The sequence below is a fragment of the Melozone crissalis genome, unplaced genomic scaffold, assembly GCF_028551555.1.
Source record: "Melozone crissalis strain CALT ecotype California unplaced genomic scaffold, PUWL_Pcris_2 ptg000006l_1, whole genome shotgun sequence".
Taxonomy (NCBI): domain Eukaryota; kingdom Metazoa; phylum Chordata; class Aves; order Passeriformes; family Passerellidae; genus Melozone; species Melozone crissalis.
In genome coordinates this window covers 36,449,059-36,468,368 of record NW_026535784.1, presented here as the reverse complement: position 1 = coordinate 36,468,368, position 19,310 = coordinate 36,449,059, and the positions used below count along the sequence as shown (strand labels likewise).

The window sequence follows — 19,310 nt, the reverse complement described above, 5'->3', positions numbered from 1 at the left end:
GCCGTGCTGATTTCAGTAAGGAAAGGATGGATAAGAAGCTGCCTTACCACTGTGATCACTGCCAGGTAATGGCTTTTATAGAACACTAAATGGGAGGTGATTCTCAATGACACATGGGACTGGGTAATTTACCTGCTGGGGTTGCTATGTTTTGCCTTTTATTAACACAGTTTGCAATGTGAAGGAGATAATTTTGATTACAGGATCAGATGTACACCTTTATATACATTTCAATTACTTATTATGCTAATAGTCGCACAAGTGCACTTGGGTATTGTATCACCTCACAAATTTCTTTCATATATTTTCCTTTTGTTTTAGAAAAGCCTATGATCTTTGCTAAAATACTGTGCTGTTCAGAACTAAATAGCTTCTCTTGAGATAAATAAGAAGCCCCTTCCTGGTCTGGAGAGCAGTAAAATGTCTCTCACTAGATTACTAGCAGGAACAGGATGCAGTTTATCACATTTTCAATAGCTGTCTTCATAACCAGCTCCATATTTCTTGTTCTTGTAGACATTTCAGCAAAAATAAGTTGTTACTTCTAAAAACTAACCCTGTAGACAAGGATGAATATACACAGGGTCAATCATTCCAGTAAGGCCTTATGCAAAAGTACAGAGGCTGCTTTTTTGTTAATGTGCAAAATTATCTTGTTTGAAATTTATTTCAAGAAAAGAGCTGAACATCTAATAAAAGTGAATAAAAATACTAGAAGATTCAAACCTGGAATGTACTTCATTAACGCTTCAGGAAAAAATAAGAAAAAAGCCCCCTCACATTCTCTTTCTGATTTCTTTGCGTCTTTCCCTCTGTTGTCCCATTGGTCATCTACAGAATTCTTGGGTTAGTGTATCAGCTTGGGTCCTTGGTGCCTCACTGCCTGGTTGTCTGCTAGTTTCTGGCTGTGTTGTTAATGCTACAAGCAACAAGGTAAAGCGTTGAACTCCATTTAATTATTTCTGGCTGACAAGTTTCTGTGCTCTACTCCTTGGAATTCCCAGCTACATTTATCACTGTTGCCTCACTGGTGGGACTCTGCCAGGGCAGGGTTTGCACAGCACTTGTGTTGACACAAGCAGTTTTTAAGATGTTTGTAACTCGAGCCCAGCTGATGCTCTGCTGAGCAGTTTCTGAGCCCTGCAGATCCATTGACTCCTATGAATGCAGACCACTGTAATTCACAGAACCCAGACAACACCTCTTGCCCGAGTTGCTTGAGTTCATAAAACAAATTATGTTAATCTTTTATACTGTTATGTGTATAGAATTAAGAAGGACAAACTGTAAGTTACTTGGCTCTATATACAGCATGTGATTCAACTTTTTTTTTAATTGTGTTGCTGCCTTACAAAGAGTTGTTATGCTTATGCAATACTTTAGATGAACAAGGCTTATGTTGTCCCCTTGTGTTTTACATAAGAAATTGATTTTGAGAAATTTCTTTCTTTTATGGTTGTTTTATATTAATTCTTAAGTAAATACTAATGGATGAAGACCAACCATCTTATGTTTGTTCATCCTTCCCAAATGGCTTGGACAAACAAGTTCCGGGCTGTAAATTGGTCACAGGCAGCTTACTCTGGCCACTCACTCCTAGCATATGTATTTGATTATTAAAACCTCACATTCCCTAACACTCAATGCAGTAAAGATAGGAAAACCAACTGTTAACAGAGGTGGTCACCGTTTTTTGCATTCACACATAATGTTAATTTTGTACTCAAATTATTATTTGAGGTCAGTCTTAAGTGCCATTCAGTTCTGCTGTTATAGTGCTAAATTAAAAAGTAATGCTGCAGGCAGTGTAACTACATAGTTATTTCCTGACACAAATAGATAACATGATTCTGATAAAGTTAATTTTTTATAGCCTAGTTGCAGCAAAATATCTTCTGAGAATTCTTATGAGTTGCTGAGATAAAATGCATGTGTACACATTATGCATTTGGTGTATATTTAGCTTTCTTTGGACAAAATTGTATTTTTTAGAATATATTAAAGTGTTTCTTTCCAATGCCTGTGACATTGCATCACCCTCTATAAGTGCTTTTTTGACATTAATGCTTCTGATATTTTGCTTAGCTCTCTCTTTTAATAGAAGCATCTCAAATATTATCTGCTTTTAAGTCAGAAGTAATGCATTTACTAATATGGCAGGCTACAAATACTTTTACTCAATTCATACAAAAATATTAGCAGAAAAAGGCAAAACAGGAAAACAACACACTGCCTGGATTGTTGTAATGCATTGCCATTGCCATTCCATGGAAAGCTGGTGCTAACAGTAAATGCAAGCATCTGTCTTGCTCCTCCCCTAGACCATGTGCTGAAAGTGGATTCAGCAATGGGGGCAGAAGGGGCTGCAGCAGGAGGTGCTCAAGGAGAGTTTGAGGACTCATTGAGTCTCTCTCTACATTGATGAGAAATCATGAGCTCTCATCGTTGTTTTCTAATGATTAAAGATAGTAGAATTTCCTTATTTTTTGTTTTCTTATGACGGTGTTATCCTGACATAATTTAAACTGGTTACTCCTTTTCACATCCTGTGGTGTATTGAAAGTTGCTTATTGCCCTTCCTTTTGATAGGATAGTATTTCTCACTTTTCTATCTACAATCTTCTCTTAGTTATACTGGTCAATTCTTTCCATCTTTCTTAAGGGGCCATATTTCCTACATCAAACATTTGTTGTTCTTGCCATCCTCTTTTGAACCCTTTCCACATTGTCTTCATCTGTCTTGAAGAGTGGTGCCCAGGACATAATGTAATGGATAAATGGATTTCTGATGCTGGATAGAAGTGAGGGGTTCCATGCCATGTAGAAAGTTGCTATTTAAAAATTCCAGTGTAAGATTTTCTCTAAAGAACTTCTTATTTGTAAGTTTGGTTATCACGGCTGAAGTTCAAAAGTACTGCTCTTTGCATCACAGAAGCTGCATGTTGTTAATTTCAGTGCATTAAGGTAATTCTGAATTCCAGCTCCTATCTGCCAGCATGCTATTAGACTTTCCAGGCTGCTCTCATTTGTCAGTTCAAGAAGTGCACAACCTATTCCATCACCCCATCTGTTAATGATAATGCTGAATGGGATGAGATGAGCACATTTTTGTCAACGTTTGTCCTAATCCAGCCCTTTGCACTTGCCAGGCAGCTGTGCTGTGGAGCAAACAGCGACACGAGCTGAGCCACGTGGAGGCATGGGAGCAGCTCATGGCTCCAGGCTTGTGCTTCACTGGACCTGACAGGTAACCAGGACTGGGGTGTTCAGGAGGGGAAAAACAGCCTAAAGGATTATATACTTTATATACTAAAGTACTGCACCCTGCAATGTGTGGCTGCAAGGCATTAGTAGGGATAGGTTTGCCTTGGGACAACACTGTGGAATGTGTGCAAGATATGTTGTTTCTCCTAAGTTTACAGTTCTGGCTGGCACTGATCCATTTACATTGATGAAAGCAGGGTGTTTGGGCAACAGAAGAGAGAGAACATTTTCTCCATACTTGGGGAATAATTATCAGTCAAAAATTATCAGCATGTGAAAGAAATGCTGCTGCATTCTGCTGAGCCACAAATGAGAGATGGTGAGGGGAAGGTTGTGCTGGGATGTGTGAAACACAAATGGAAGTTAAAAGTATTCTGGGAAGTGATGACACAGTTCTTTGTGTTTAAGAATTTGAACAAATGCAGTATTTAGAAAGAAAAAAAAAAATCTTTCAAGCACTATCTCATCTCTTTGTTTGTAGTTTGCAAGACCTTGATCTCTGTTCCTCCCCCAGGTACAAATGTCTGATTGGATTATTAATATTGCATCAACTTTAAGCTTGTTTGTTTTAGCCTGGAGTCACCAAATTTTAGTTTTCTTAAAACCAACTGTTAATTTCAAGTGCTAGTTAGATAGTAAGTCCAGTTTGGAAAATCACAAAACACGCAGAGGACACATTTTGGTTCCAAGTTTATCTTCTGCTCTTCACCCTCCTTTCATGTGTCTTTATTCACATATCTCTTACTGTCGTTATTATTGGGTGAGGAAGTGATTTTTGTTCTGTGCTGGCAGAGTAGCCAGCACAGGGAGGTTCTGGCTTAGGACACTGGGGGCTTCACCTCTACAATTTGAGTTGCACTTTGTCAACCAGAACAGTAGCTGCTGCACTCTATTTCACTATTATAGTTGTATGTTTGTTATCAAAATTGTTTCATCATTATAGTTTTATGAAATTACCAATGCAACATCTGTATGTAGAAAAGATATTTTCCTTCTGAGTACTTTGTCTCACAAAGGTCACAGCAGAATCTGCACAAATGCAGAACAGGGTGCCTGGGACTACAAAGGTATAGTGCACCTATTTCTCATTAGCCAGGAATTAATATCAAACAAAAATGAAAATTACTTGATTATTTGTCAGGAAGTTTGAAACTTGCACATGGAAATACTCCTTGACATGATGTGTACTTCAGTTATGGAACTCATTGCTGCAGGTTGTGGAGTCACAGAATCCACAAAAAGGTTATTAAATGCAAGAACACAGAAATCTTAGGAAGTCACGGGCTATCAAAATTGGAGAGTTACATGAATATTCTGGGGAAATTATTGCACTGTAAGCTTGCTTATAAGCTTGCTTTTTAGTTTGTTGGTGTTGGTTTTTTGTTTTGGTTTGGTTTTTTGCTGGTGTTGTTTTGTTTTGTTTTTTAACGTTTGTTTCTTTTGTTCTAATAGCTCTCCCCAATCTTTTACTTTCTCTTTGAAACTTTTCAGCATGGCATGACCTACTTGGATCTTTGACTGACTGCAGGCATTGTTACATAGGTAGAAGCCATGGGTAGCTCCTAGTCTGCAATTGTTGGACCAGAGTGCTGGGAAGCTTCAAGCGTCATTTGTTTGCAATCAGAAGCTCTCTGAGCTCTTTCTTCAAGTTAGCAAACGCTAGACAAACAAATTGATTTGTGAGGATTTTGTAATCGGGGTGAGAGTTTGAGCAGTAGAATGGGTGACACTGTCCAAACCACTTGTGTGTGTACTTGTTCTTCTCCATAAGTGATTTCATGTAGGAAAACTTGAGATTTGGCTTGGGTGAACAGGTCACTTCCAATTCATACTTTTTTTGGATTCACGACAGTGTGTAGAAGGACAGTCTTACTTAGCTGTCCTCATCAGACCATAATGTTTCAGGCACAGAGCCCCACAGTGAGAACATGCCAACTCCTGGCTCTGGCTGTATCCATGAATCATGCTGCAGGCCACCTCTGCTTTACACGGGACCTCCCTCAGCCAGGCTGGGGAGAGGCTCCCTTTCTGCCCGTGTGAATCACTGCTCTCAGTCCAAGCAAGTTCAGTTTGTCCCTGCTCTGCAGCCCTGCTGCAGCCAGTCCAGCCACCCCACATCCCCCTGGGAAGGGCAGGTAAATGGAAAGGGGCCAGGGTGAATTAAGAGGGGTGCTTAACTATTCCCAGGCTTGGTCATGAAGGCTGCGGCAGTGCATTTGAAGGCCACAAAGAGCAGTTTTGGGAAGCTGTGGGGTTTTTTTTTTTGTTTGTTTTGGTTTTAGGCGGTTTTTTTTTTTTGGCTTTTTTTTGGGTTTTTTTTCTGTTGTATGTAACTGTTTGTCTTGTATTCAGCCCAGTCACAAAACAGAACATTCTCACTGTCTGCTGAAGATAAGAGTTCTCTGTGATGAAAAGAAGGTTTTTTATCTGACTTTCACATGTTAGAAGTAAATTAACAAATAACTAAATAAAACTCAAGGGCACACACACTCTTGGTTTTCACAGCCTTGCTCAGTCATCTGCAGCATGAACAGCAAGTTATGCATGTGGCTAGATCTGCTTCTTTCTGGTTTTGAGTGTTCAACATGAAAAAGGGAAGTGAAGGTACATTTTGAGAAAAAAGCAATACCATCATTTAAAATTAAAGTTATGTTTTGCTTTTGGATGCATTCACAGTGAAGAGTTTTTTCATCAAGACTTGTTTATGATTATGCTAGTAGGAGAGATGACCAAGTGGCTATAAATCTCTGTCAGGATATAAAGGACACTCCAATAAAAATCAGGTCCCTACAGTGAGCCCCAAATTTGAGCAGCATGGCAGAAGCACATTTATTTCTAAGGGTGTCTGCAGCCCTGCCAGAGTTCAAGGCTCTGAGCTGATCCAAACCTGAGGGCTCTTGTAACCTGTGCTGTCATCTACACTGCCAACAGACAGTTTCATAATCAGGTCATACAAGCCACTTAAATTATTTTACTACCAAGTTAGTTACATACTTTGAAGCCTTATCATGATGGCTTCAACCATTGTCTGAAAACCATTGTCTGTGGTTTTATTTCAGGGATTTTCAAGTCCTCATCAAGATATCTTTTTCCACTGACCTTGGAGAGTTTTAGATTTATTGTAGTTGCAATGGTTAGAGAGCTGAATTCAGCTAGTGTGAGATTAAATTTTCTTAAATGAATGAATGCAAATGTTATCCATAATATTACCCAGTTCTTTAGGAATTGATCAGTTTACAGCTTTGGGACCAATCAGCTATGAGGTCCTTAAACAAGGAATTTGGCATGTTGGAAACACTGGAAAAAACTTTCTAAATTGCTCTTGTCTGGCTGATTTACTTGTTTGACTGAAGGCTGTCTGTTGCTGCATTGGAAGGGGTGTTTGTGTAGTTGTTGCTTAGACAATATCCCCAGCTAGATTTCAAGTGAGTTTGCTAACCCTGAGTGAATTAATGGTACTATTATTTCCCAAATAGGGAGTTAATGTTTTGTTAAGTAGAGAGTGTAAAAGGGCTCTGCTACTTCAAAGTCCTTTGCCTGCTGGGTAGGCAATGTAAAGGTTGCCTGTCAGAGATCTTTGCACCGGAAGTTTATAATTCTCTGTATTTCACAGAAGAAAATAAAACTGCACAAGAAAACATACATTAAGATATTTTGTGAGGTTAAAAGTTCAATATTTTCCAGCTGTCCTTATTTTTACTAGTTTCACATTCTTTCTTTCTTTGTGCCATGAGAAAAGATAAGAGTTTGATTTCATTATGCAGGCTCAGTCTGGATGTTTCAGGTGAAGATATAGAGGAATGGCAAGATAAACCTTCTTTTTCTTTTGAGATATATGGATGTGCAGGATTTCCACATTTGTAAATCAAGCTGTTTGAGTGCAAATATGTGAAAAGTGGCTTTCAGCATTTGGTTTGTGATGTCCTCACTTTCATCTCTAGTTGTCTGCATTGCTGAGCACATGTAGGTGTGTGTAAGGAGAGGATTATTTTCTTCTGTCAGGTTTTATATCAGGAAGGAAGAACTCCTTGACCTTGCTTGGTCAGTTGCTTCAGTGAAGTCCTACATTTCTTGTGGCTCAACTTTAATTTAAGCTGATTTGTGTAAAGCCTGAGCAATGACATGTGGCTGAATGGGGTATACATCCCATCACCCACATCCTACATCTGCATTTTTTTAATGAGAAAACTACTCTTAAGGGACTGGAACAGCTGAAACCACCACACAGACACCACTAAGCAGAGTAAGTCTTGCAGAGAGCAAATGATCCAGGGTCACAGAGGTCCTGTAGTTTTGTTTGCAGTGAAACGGAGCATTAACTTTTTTTTCAGAAAGGGCTGGCAGGCAGAGAAGAAGTGTATGCTAGTTACATGTTACTTCATTGTGTGTTAAGCTGATGACCAGATAGAATTGAGTAACATTTGTCAATAAATGAGACTGAAATTTTTGTGCAAGGAGATAAAATTAAGAAATAATTCTGAATTAAATACTTGGAAAACCAGCATGAGCGGTTCATTATGTTTTTAGTATTTCACTTAATCTGAGTACATTTTTAAAAAATTATATATATTATTTGAAATATCTTTGAATAAGCACTATTTAGTCTGTCATTCAGGTTTTTTCACTTCTGCCCCCACCCCCACCTCTCTTTTCTTTTTCCCTGTGTCTGATTTTTTAAACTTAGTAGTATCATGATACAAAAGGCTGCAGGTTAAAAACCTACTCTAACAGTTTGTGGTTTTATTAAATATTGCCTTTTCATCACACACAGACCTCTCATTGATTTACATCTTACACACTGCACCATACAAATGCATCCAAAGAAGCAACTGGTGGAAACCTTGCATAAAAAGCACAAAAAGCTTGTGCCATTGGACAAAACAAGCATGTCATCCATTCATTTTTTAACTGGCAGGGAAACACACAGTCCTGGAGAGCCAACAACGCATGAACTTCCTGACCTTTGTGCTGTGATGGTTTCTGCCATTATTGAATAGTGGGGATGGGCTGAGGGCTAAGGAGGGGAATTTGGGGGTTGGCCTTGGCAGTGAGATAAGGCTACATAAAAGGGAGCTGCAGCAGGTTTGGGAACACTATCAGGGTACTTTCCCCCGTGTGCAGCTCAGAGAGTTTGGATCCTGAAACCATGAGCCAGTGCCCCTTTGCGGGGAAGAATTACCTGTGAGTCCTTCCTCTTTCTATTTTGCTCTATAAATTCCATTCAAATGATAAGGTGTTAGTGCAAAATATGAAATCTCAGAGAGGAATTACTTATTATCAGCAAATAGACAGCTGTAGCTGTAGCTATCATTTAGCTGTTGCTAAATAAGTAGAGATCATACAAGGACTTGTCTGAGCACTTGTTATTTTATGTGATGTTACCAGCTGTTACTGTGACAAGAGGAATTTCAGTTTTTATCAAGAGCCTGCTTTACTGGTTCTGTTTATCAAAATAAAGCATTGATTGAATTGTAGATGTTAGTAAAAAGGCAGGTATATTCATAATTATTTAATTAAACAACTCACATATTTACTTCATTTTCTTCTTAGATTTAATTTTAGGAAGCTATCTTTGGAAGATGAAAATAATGACAAATCTCAAGAAGGCATAAATAAAGCCAGCAAAGGTGGGCTTATCTATGGAGAATACCTACAAGTAAGTTAAATGACTTCATGTGTGCTGTGCTGGTTGTTCTTGAGGCAGCCCCTGTGACTGACACTGCTCCCAGCAGTCGGTCACTGACTGAGACACATCTCCAGGTGTAGCAGGCACAGGTGCCCATCTCACCTAGGACCTCAAGGTGGGCTCTCAAACTGCAAGGAATATGGATATTTTGTGGGGGTTGGTAGGGAATTATCCATGTTGGCAAACTGTAAAGTGATACACCACTAAAAGCTTTCTTTGGTCAGCAATTTCTGCACGTCAGCAGGATCTGCGCAATGTCCTTGAACATCCAGAACACTTGGCTGGAAATATCTATTTTGGGGGTAGGGTAAATCTAGGGGGTAGGATGATGACTAGGGGGGAACACAAAAGAAACCCCCCCCCAAAAAATCCTTTTCTGCAAAAGCTAGAAGTAATTAAGAAATAAGTACAAATAAAGTACCATAGATAGTAAAAGAATCCAGAAGTTCTTTTGGGTTTTTATTTTTTAGACAGCGTGAACTGAAGGGAATTACTCTTCTTTTGAACTAAAGTAAGAGTATGTTAACTTTGATTTGTTGACATACTCTTTAGAATTTTGCAAAGATTTATTTGAAAACAGCTATGATTAGATTGTGAATTTGACTAAGAAAAAAAATTTAATAATGTCAGAACTGAAATTATTGTTACTGTCTCAACTCAGAGCTCTTATGCTGTTGTTGTTGCATGATTACTAAGAATTTTACTATAGGAACTCTGTTTTCATGAGACAGAACAGTATAGATCTAAAATTTGGAAAACATGCTGGATATTTTGTTTTCTCTATTTTTTAACCTATGCATACATATATTTATGTAATTAAAATTACCCTTTAAATTATTGTCAAAACTTTATTACTTGAAGTACCTAAATGTTCCATTTCAGGCAAGATTTTTTCTAATTAAAAAGTAAAAGTCATACCTGAGACAATTTAATCAAATTTCTCATACAACCTAGAGTGTGAGGTCTGTATATGTATTTTAAAAATATTGTTCTTAAAAATTAACTGTATGCAGTAACACTACCATTACTGATAGCAGAGCTTTACAGAACAGTTCTTACCTTTATTTTTAAGCTGAATAAAATATTGAATGCTCAAGAACTTGAGAGTGAGAAGAAAGGGAAAAAAATCCATGATGAGCATCTTTTCATTGTGACACATCAAGGTAAGTGGAGGGGTGCAGTGGTGGTTTACTTAGCCAATATTTTTGCCACAGAGAGTTAATTGGTGCTGACACATGCAATACACCATTTTTTCTAATTTCAGACACTGGCACAGCATTATCTTTGTATTTTATCTCTTTTTGTATATGCATACATTCATCTATAAATTGTAAGGCAGTAATCAACTCTTTGCTTGTGAAGCCATAAGTATAACATTTGGATTTGGTAAACTAAGACATGGGTGGTTCTGCTCTTACAGAAATGAAGGCAGTGAAAACCTTGGGGTCATCCAAGCAGGTTATTGTAGGCAAATTTTGGGTGTTGCCTTGTGCCTTCTCTGAAATTCCAGTTTTAGCCATCTAGAATCTGTCAAGAAATCAGCACACCAGTTAGGCACTCCCTAATGCCCATATCCTTCTGTTTTTCAGACTCTGGCACCATGACATTTTCTGTTACTGACAGAAAACACGTAGTTTGTAAGCAGGTGTTGAGTTAGACTTTATTGGAGTATCAGATCTGGATTTTCTCTTTCCTCTTTTTGTAATGAGCAATCTGCAGATGAAATATGTGTTGTGTAAAACATATTTTAAAAAATTTTGTCAGTATTCTCAACTCTAGATTATTTTGCCTAATACTTAAGGTAAAGGACAGAATACTGTAACAAGTAATAAGTTTATGTGTATCTTCTTTTGCACTGGCAGTGCCAATGTAGGCTATTAATTTCAAATCAACATGTAAAAATTTTTTTTTTCCTGGTGCTAAGAAGAAAAAGTAACCTTGAAGTTGATGCTAACACTGTCTTTCTTGTTGTAGCATATGAACTTTGGTTTAAGCAGATTTTGTGGGAAATGGACTCTGTGCGAGTGATCTTTCAAAACGGTCATGTAAGTTAAAACAAATACGAATTTTGGGAAAATTCAGCCCTGATTTTCTCTTGCTTCTTGCCTCTCAGTCTGTTATTAAACTTGGGTTTACTTAAGAACATGTGCTCTTTTTAGAAACAGCATCAAAAGACCAAATAAAATTTGGTCTTATATCCCAAAAGTACAGATTTTTGATCAGCAAAATTTTACTTCCTCCTGAAGTATGCTTTTTGTGTAGATCTCCTTCCAGGGCCAATTTCATTGGCCAAAATGCTCTCATACTCTCTTGCTAGTGCTGAGTAATGGCAGAAACTTAAGTTGGAAATATCTACTGCAGAAAAGGCAGGCTCAGAGGCAAAACTAAAAAGCAGAAGGCTTACAGGTATTTTTATGTTGAAAAGTAATTTCTGCCTTTGTTCAGTTTCTGAAGTCTATATACTATCTCCTTCCATGCAATATCTGCTGTGAGGAGAACTCATTTTTGTGATTGTGTAATAGTAAATCCAACCCTGAAGCAGAATCCAAAGCAGTGTAATACGGCACAAGAATTTCTGAAAATTAGAAATATAAGCAACTCTTCACATTTGTCCAAAGCTAAGCACACATTATAACAGTGGGTAAGAATGGAAAACTCTTGAATTGATACTACATCCACAGAAAAACCTGACAGCATGTAGTTTGAGAAATACCTTACACATCATTAGCATGTGTCTAAGCAGCAGATTTGAAACTAGACCAGATTGAAAGAAGGAACTTTCTTTTCAACGTCCAATGAAAATGTTCTCTGTTGTCCATTATATTCCTAATTTCATTGGCATTTTAGTTTAATATTTTATCAAATTGTAACTTACCATAACCAGTTCTTAAGAAGAATGTGGTGGGGTTTTTTTTGTGAAAAATGAAGCCTTGCTTGTGATCAGAAATTGAAATGTCAATGTTAAGGTCAAATACACAGCCAAGCAATTAGGGAAATGAATATCATCTGCCATTTTTTGTAGTTTGATATTTCCTGGTTGCATGCCCAGATTTCAGAGAGAAGTTGAATCCCGTTGAAACTGAACAGAATTTTAGCAGACTCCTCTGTAGGCAGAGTTTAATTTAGTGAAAAAAAAGAACTTCTGCGTTTTCCATTTAATATTATCTATTTCCCACCAGATGGAGTCTTTTCTCTTCTTCTCTGCTTGCTAATGCACATTTCTGACGAACATGTTTTAGATGTGCTCTCCTGATGTAGCTGTCAGATCATTTAGCTTCTCAAGTTCTAAGTAATTTCCTTACCTGCCTTATGGCTTGCAGAATGGAGCAAAAATAGAAATTATTCTAGAAGTAATTATAATGGAAAATATATAATCTTCATATATATAATATTAAGTTACAATAATATTGCAAATATTGGAAATTATAAATTATTTTTATAATTTAATTTTTTTGACTTCTATTTTAGTCAAAAGCATAGAAAAGAAAAATAAAGAAAACCCTGTATAATAGGCCTACCTATAATGTAGCATCAGTCAGAAAAAAATATATTTCAATCTTTGAAATTTAGAGTTTCAGTTTTAAGTTAAAACCAGAGTGCTCTGTTCCATATGAGATTCTGCTTCTATGGATTTCATAGGGGAAGGACTTGGGAACTACAGTGATGTACAACAGTGAAAAGACATGAAAAAAACTACATAGATCTAGACAAACCACCATTCTGGTTATGATCTTTGTTTGTTTTTTTTACAGGTAAGAGATGAGAGGAACATGCTGAAGGTTATTACTCGAATGAACAGAATTTCACTGATTCTGAAATTACTTGTGGAACAGTTCTCAGTTTTGGAAACTATGACTGCATTGGACTTCTTTGATTTCAGGTAAAGACTTACTATTCCTCCACAGCAATCCAGGAGCTGGTAATTCCCACCCTTAGAACGGATTGTGAATTTTGCATGTGTGCTGGTGTCCGTCAGCAGGCTGAGAAGTCACCTTGGAGAGGCAAACATGACATTAAAGTGCAAGGGTCAGTTATGAAATTGACCCTGACTGTGAGTCCAGCATGTTCTGGAAAGAAGTGCAAGTGAATTGTTGACTCTTTTGTGTAGGGTGCTGCTGACTGGTTTCAGGGTCAAAAGTTAAAACAGCAGAAACAAGAGAAATAGCTCACGTTCATAGTTGAAACTTGGCACTGCAGATTGAAGCCTTGCTCTATGGAAAATCATAGAAGTGCTTGGGGGAGAGACATGCACTCTCTCTAGATTATCAAACAGGTATTTCAGCTGTCTTGGTTTGCATGGTGCTGCCTTGGGCCTGCAGTGCTGGAGGCTGAAGGAAGCATTGCTGCCCCTTGTCCTTTTCCCCAATAACTTCTGCTGTTCAGCAGCAGCTCAGTGCATTGCTGGGCTGGGTGGTTGTACCTCTTGTGCCTTCTGCTCAGGCTTTCTCTGGATCCTTTGGCTTATCTCACCTCTCACATTTCCTTCTCTTCCCTCTCTACATCTAGGCCCTTTCACCACACTACCATGTGTTACAACTTCATCCAGTCTCCCTCCCCTATTCTTCTCCTGCTTGTGTTACTTGAGCATATCTGTCTGCCTTGTGACCTCAGTGCCATCCAGCATCCCATCCACTTTTGCATTTTGGCAGCCTTTCCCTTCTATCTTTTAATGTTCCCTATTGAAAAGAGCAGGAAACTACGAATTTTCTTCACTTGTTTGAATTGAGCATTACCCTACAGCAGGGGAAATCCATGGGCTAATCATCCATTCCTGCTTCAGCTTTTCAGCCACATACTTCTCAAATAAGATTAAATCAATAATGTGTCACTGTCAAATCTTGTAGTCACAATTCAAAATGCATTACAATTATCTTGCAATGTGGGATTTCAGGTTGCTTTTATTAGTAATTGTTTTTCAGCATGGTCAGATGATTTAACTCTTAAGACTCCCATTAATGAGTCCATAAAAAAAAAAAAACTCCACTGGAGTTCTTTTGAGCATTATCCTACTCTATAGAATAAGGCAATATATAATATTGCAGATCTATATATTGCATGTATAGGCTATTATACATAATAATATATAGGAATTATGTTGTGTATCAAGACTATTTAAAATGGCATGTTATTGGCATGTTGTTGCTGTGAAAATTTTTGTAACAGCTTTTTGGGGTGCAGCTGCTTAGTCTATTTGGAAAGGAAATTCTATTCACTGACATTGCCTCCTGTACATCACATGCACAAAGCTGCCCATTTAAAGCACAAATTCACACATTTACGTTTGCACTACCCGTCTATGCACAAACAATACAGAACTAGAAAATGAGATTATAATTGCACTGTAGTTGCATTAAAATTGCTTGGTTATTTTTTCCTTTTCCTAAGTGCAGTCATATAAAAAATTCCTCAGATAGCTATTTGATATTCTTCAGATGTGAAATATGGGGGGTTTTTAGAGAACAAGAAATACCCACCATTGTAAAATAACACCCTGCATTTTTCTATCTTTTCTTCTGTTCCCAAAGGTACTACCTAAGCCCAGCCTCGGGGTTTCAGAGCCTGCAGTTTCGCTTGCTGGAGAACAAGATTGGAGTTCCCCAAAGCCTGAGAGTGCCTTATAACAGAAGGCATTACCGTGATAACTTCAAGGGACAGGATCATGAACTGCTGCTTCAATCAGAGCAAGAACCAACACTACTGCAACTTGTGGAGGTAACAGTGTCCGTCTTAGACCTTGCCTCATTTTCCCCATCTCCCAAGAATGTCCTTCATTAGTGTCAGTGACAAATTCTCCTACCTTAAGAGAAACAAGCACGTTGGCAAATCTCTGTCAATTGTGTTTTGGATTCTTGACAAATTTGGCATTAAAGAGAGTTAATTGTTAGTAAACCAACTGGTTTTTCACAGCATCTTGCTTTCACCTGAAAATTCTGGCTGTTAAACTGGTAAACAGCATTGTGGAAGTGTGAGATAAGAATGTAGATGCACTGTTTCACTTGCATTGCTTTTTGTGACTATAAGCCCTTTTGGGAGAAAAATTTTTAAAAAAGTCCCACTGTTAGTGATGGCTGTTAGAGAGGTTAAAAACTATAGATGGCTCTGTCTTCCTTCTGAGACTTATCATTACTTTTATATATATGTGGAATAAGGTTTATTTTTCTGTAGTTTGCTTTAAAGATATCCTTAGAATGAGACAGCTTCTGTCTGCCAACATTGTTCATGCAACCTGGAACCTGAGGGGGCTGGTATGGCACCATCATGCAGGTGTTAATCATCCACATGGACATGCTGAATTTAGCACTAAGCACTTCTGCAGGATACTGTAGAAGGGCTTATTGCTAAACCAGAATTGTAGCAGTAGAATTTATGTTGCTATAACTTGTAGTTCTAGGATAATGCAGTTGCATTGCTATTGTTTGAATATATTATGATTACTACCACTACTGCTATTATTATTAAAGGCATGGCTGGAAAGAACTCCGGGACTTGACTCAGAAGAATTTGATTTCTGGGGACAATTTGAAGAGAATGTTTTAAAAGGCCTAGAAGAGGAATTTGCCTTGATACAGGTATATAGTTTACTCTTGAACTAACAATAGGCAAAGACATCTGGCAAAATGATATTGTGACATAAATTTAACTTTTGGCTTATTCAAAGTTTCTCACTCACTTCACTTAATCCTCATCAGTCTTTTTCTGCAAGAAGTAGAAAAAAATGCAAATTCTTCAGGAAATAGGAATATTTTTTTAATTTGATGTCTAAGATGATTTAAAGCATGAGATACATCGATGATCAGGATTGCAAAAGGGATGGATTAGTATCAATGGAAGGGCTGAATTTGATTTTACTGAAACTACAACTTCACCATTAATTAGTACTTGCATCTACAATATAAAGTGAATATGAAGTTTGGGCTCCTGAGCTGTGGATATGGAATGTCCCTATTAAGAGCCCATTTCTGTTTAACAGTATATGGCAATTTGCTGCTATGTGATCATTTGAATTGCAATGGCAAATAAGCATCAGAAAATCCCTGATGATTTCAAGACCTGCAGCTTTAAATAACGTTTTTTAATATTTTCATTTTTAATGAAAAAAAATAAGAATTTATCAACTTCCTGAGAATATCTGTTTATGTCTTTCTAACTTATCTAAACTTTTTATTTACAATTTTCTTGGCCCCTGCTCTGCAAAGATGTAACTTTTTTTCCTTGAAAACAAAAAAATCAGACTTCAAACAAATTATGATTAACTTTTTAAGGCCTCTAGACCAAGAAGTGCAATAAATTGCCAGTTTGTTTGAATATTCATTTATCTGGGTTGTGTTGGAATCTGTTTAATTGTACATTTCTTGGTAATTGCACTTTTCAAAGGACAGTGACTCATGTATCTTATTTGAAAATACAGTTCTTACATCTAAGATTCAAACTTCAGAGTATTTATTTAAATAAAAATTGCAAAATGAGTCATTCAAGTGCCTAATTTTCCCTGTTGAATTCTAAAGCTTGTCTTTGTTTTAAATACCAAAGGCCAAAGCAGAATCAGAAGAAAAAGATGACTTATTGTCTGAATTCCAAAAGCAGAGAGACATATTACTTTCATTATTTGATGAAAAACGCCATGAACATCTGCTCAGTAAAGGTAGATTTTATTACCACATGTGAATACGTACTTTGTATGTTTTATACGTGTTATTTATAAATGATTGTTGTAGCATTGAAGTTGCAGGAGAATGAGCAGCCAACTGAGGACACTTGTATTTTGCAGGAGAGAGGAGACTGTCCTACAAAGCACTGAAGGGGGCCTTGATGATCTACTTCTACAGGTGATGTTGTGTCTTTGATGGTGACTGGCAGGAGGAGAGGTGAAGGTTAAGAACAGCAGCACAGGTTTAGTTAGGCTGGAATGGGCTGTGGGAAGGAATCTCTTTCAGCCCTCCACTGCAACCCCGATTAGTCAGATGCAGCTCAAAGGTCAGACCAGGCTGCTCGGGGCCATGTCCTGATGAGTTCTGAATATCTTCAAGGATGGAAGGCTGCACATCCCCTCTGGGCAGCTTGACCAGGTGCTGCTCCTCAGATTGTAACTAGTAAACGCCTTGTTCTACCTGTCCTAAAAAGATCTAGAGTCCTTTTCCAAGTTCAAAAATAAAGGGGCAGATCAAGACTTACATAGCAGAAGCATTTGTTAAAATATCTGATGATATTCCAGTACCAATTTAGGAAAAGCATGCTTTAAGTCACTAAACACTGGTGAAATGCAACTTTGAAAAATACAGCTTATGCTGAGAGGTCTCACTGTCCTCTCTTTCATTTTCCAAGGGAGGAGCCTCGTTTCCAGGTTCCATTTCAGCTTCTTACCTCCCTTATGGATCTCGATGTGCTCATGACTAAATGGAGATGTAAGTTTGACTTTTTTCACTGTGATAAATTGTTCTGTCTCTGAGTTACACCCAGTCTTAGAAATGAGCTTTGGAATTCACGCATTAGGAATGACTCTTTTTGTTTGTACTTCAGCCAAGAGGAAAGATAAAGAGATGCTTCTGTGATCATTAGGTACATAGGTATAGCTATCACTTCTCTGACCTGCTTTAAGTGTACTATCTTATCTAGGGACAGGTATCTATTTTTCAATGTATCCCAAAAATTCACAATGTCATGTCTTTATATGCAAACATTCCTTCTGCCTCCTTCCATACCTATACAAAAGTGAATGTGTAATTCTGTATTCACAGAGCATAGTAATGTGTAATAATTAGTGTGTTCATTCTGAATTAACAACAATTTTATATAATTGACTAAAAAAATGGCAGCATTAACTCCTGCATTGCTGAACACCTAAGAGTTCTGTATCCCTGTTAAGATCTCTGCATGACCTTCAATAAATGTGACCCTGTAGTTTTATTTACATACTGAACATGTGCTATTTTCTCCTGTTGTATCATTTAGATAACCATGTCTGCCTGGTGCACAGAATGATTGGTGGCAAGGCTGGCACTGGAGGCTCCTCAGGCTACCACTACTTGCGTTCCACAGTGAGGTACAAATAACGTGTTTCCCCTGTACCTGCAACAATGCAGCTCACAAACACTCTAATGCTGGGAGACATAATTCAGATGGCTCACTGGAGGCCAGAGGGCTGCTGACTCTCTTCTGGGACTTCAGCACATCTCCCCTTGCTTGTTGTACATTTATTTATCAGTGACATATAAATTCCAAGCCTTCTAAGGCAAAAAAGTCCCTTTGACACAGGCTGGAAGTGAGCCCCAGCTACTGTGTGACAGAGTTTCCTTATTCCCTAGCATGACCTCTAATTGCACAACCTCCTTAAAAGAGGATCTTCGTTGAGGTTTGCTCTCAAAGAGCTGTGAACCACCATGTAGTGCTGTGAGCACCTACTATCACAACCAATGGAACAGAGGGCAGAGCAGAAAGCAGATGTTAGACTGATGTTGAGGATTGAATGCCCATGGTCCTTCTTAGAAAGCTCTCCCACTCTACCTTCATGTCAGGTCAACATTATTGTTCCTAGATAAATTCTGCTAGAGATCACACCCTATGGACTCTGCATTTTCAGAAGAAAGATGTTACTATAGATCCCTATTAAGCCTAATCTTCTATGCCCTAGGAAGTCAGGACTGGATTCTTGCTCTGCAATATTCTGGAGGGTTGGTGCAAGGAATCTTGTTATTTGCATGAGAAGGAATGATTACTGAGGATATAGAAATTATGGCCTTCTATGCTGATGGAAGTATTGTTCCAATTGTCTTTTTCAGTGACAGATACAAGGTGTTTGTGGATTTGTTCAATCTTTCAACATTTCTAGTGCCAAGACACTGGATACCAAAGATGAACCCAAGCATTCATAAATTCCTTTACACAGCAGAATACTGTGACAGCTCCTACTTCAGCAGTGATGACTCTGACTAACCTGCCTTTCTAGGATGTTGCTGTAAACAACCTCCTGACTTTCACCTTCAGTGGTGCTCCCAGCCATTCCCACCAAGATTGTGGGTGTGTAAATATGTATTTATGTATGACAGCTTTGTGAATAGTACAATTGTCCTGTGGAAGAAATTAATTGCTTGTAGAAAAAATAAATCTGTATTGAGATAGCCTGTGTTAAGAGTAAAATGATACCCCAATTCAACCCAGGGCAAATTTAACTCTTGGCTGGCTTTTTAAAGCCTGCACCTAGAGAAAGGGAGAAAAGTACATGCAGTTATGATCATGACTTATTTGTACATATTTTTGTATTTGCTTGTTTGCCTAATGGCTGCTACTAATTTATGACTAGTTAAGGATATAATCAATCTCATCACCTTCAGAAGAATATTCGTTTCTGAGCTCTAGTGCAATT

The 19,310-nt window shown here is 37.9% G+C and overlaps 1 protein-coding gene across 1 annotated transcript; it reads left to right on the top strand.

Moving 5' to 3' along the window:
* Positions 1–26: 26 nt before the first annotated feature.
* On the top strand, positions 27–19,264 carry TDO2 (tryptophan 2,3-dioxygenase). Its single transcript, XM_054295347.1, has 14 exons — positions 27–65; positions 3,150–3,247; positions 8,386–8,445; positions 8,815–8,920; positions 10,023–10,113; positions 10,925–10,995; positions 12,703–12,830; positions 14,476–14,662; positions 15,412–15,519; positions 16,481–16,592; positions 16,719–16,776; positions 17,273–17,352; positions 17,900–17,990; positions 18,727–19,264. The coding sequence occupies exons 1-14, from the start codon at positions 27–29 to the stop codon at positions 18,878–18,880; spliced, it is 1,383 nt and encodes a 460-aa protein (XP_054151322.1). The 3' UTR covers positions 18,881–19,264.
* The last annotated feature ends 46 nt before the right edge of the window (positions 19,265–19,310 follow it).

What these genes read in the sequence shown, in the direction of transcription:
- TDO2 (XM_054295347.1), top strand. Translation starts at nt 27, where the DNA reads ATGGATAAGAAGCTGCCTTACCACTGTGATCACTGCCAG. An exon ending in CACTACTGCAACTTGTGGAG is followed by an intron (nt 14,663 to 15,411) that starts GTAACAGTGTCC and finishes TTATTATTAAAG; the next exon opens with GCATGGCTGGAAAGAACTCC. An exon ending in AGGAATTTGCCTTGATACAG is followed by an intron (nt 15,520 to 16,480) that starts GTATATAGTTTA and finishes TAAATACCAAAG; the next exon opens with GCCAAAGCAGAATCAGAAGA.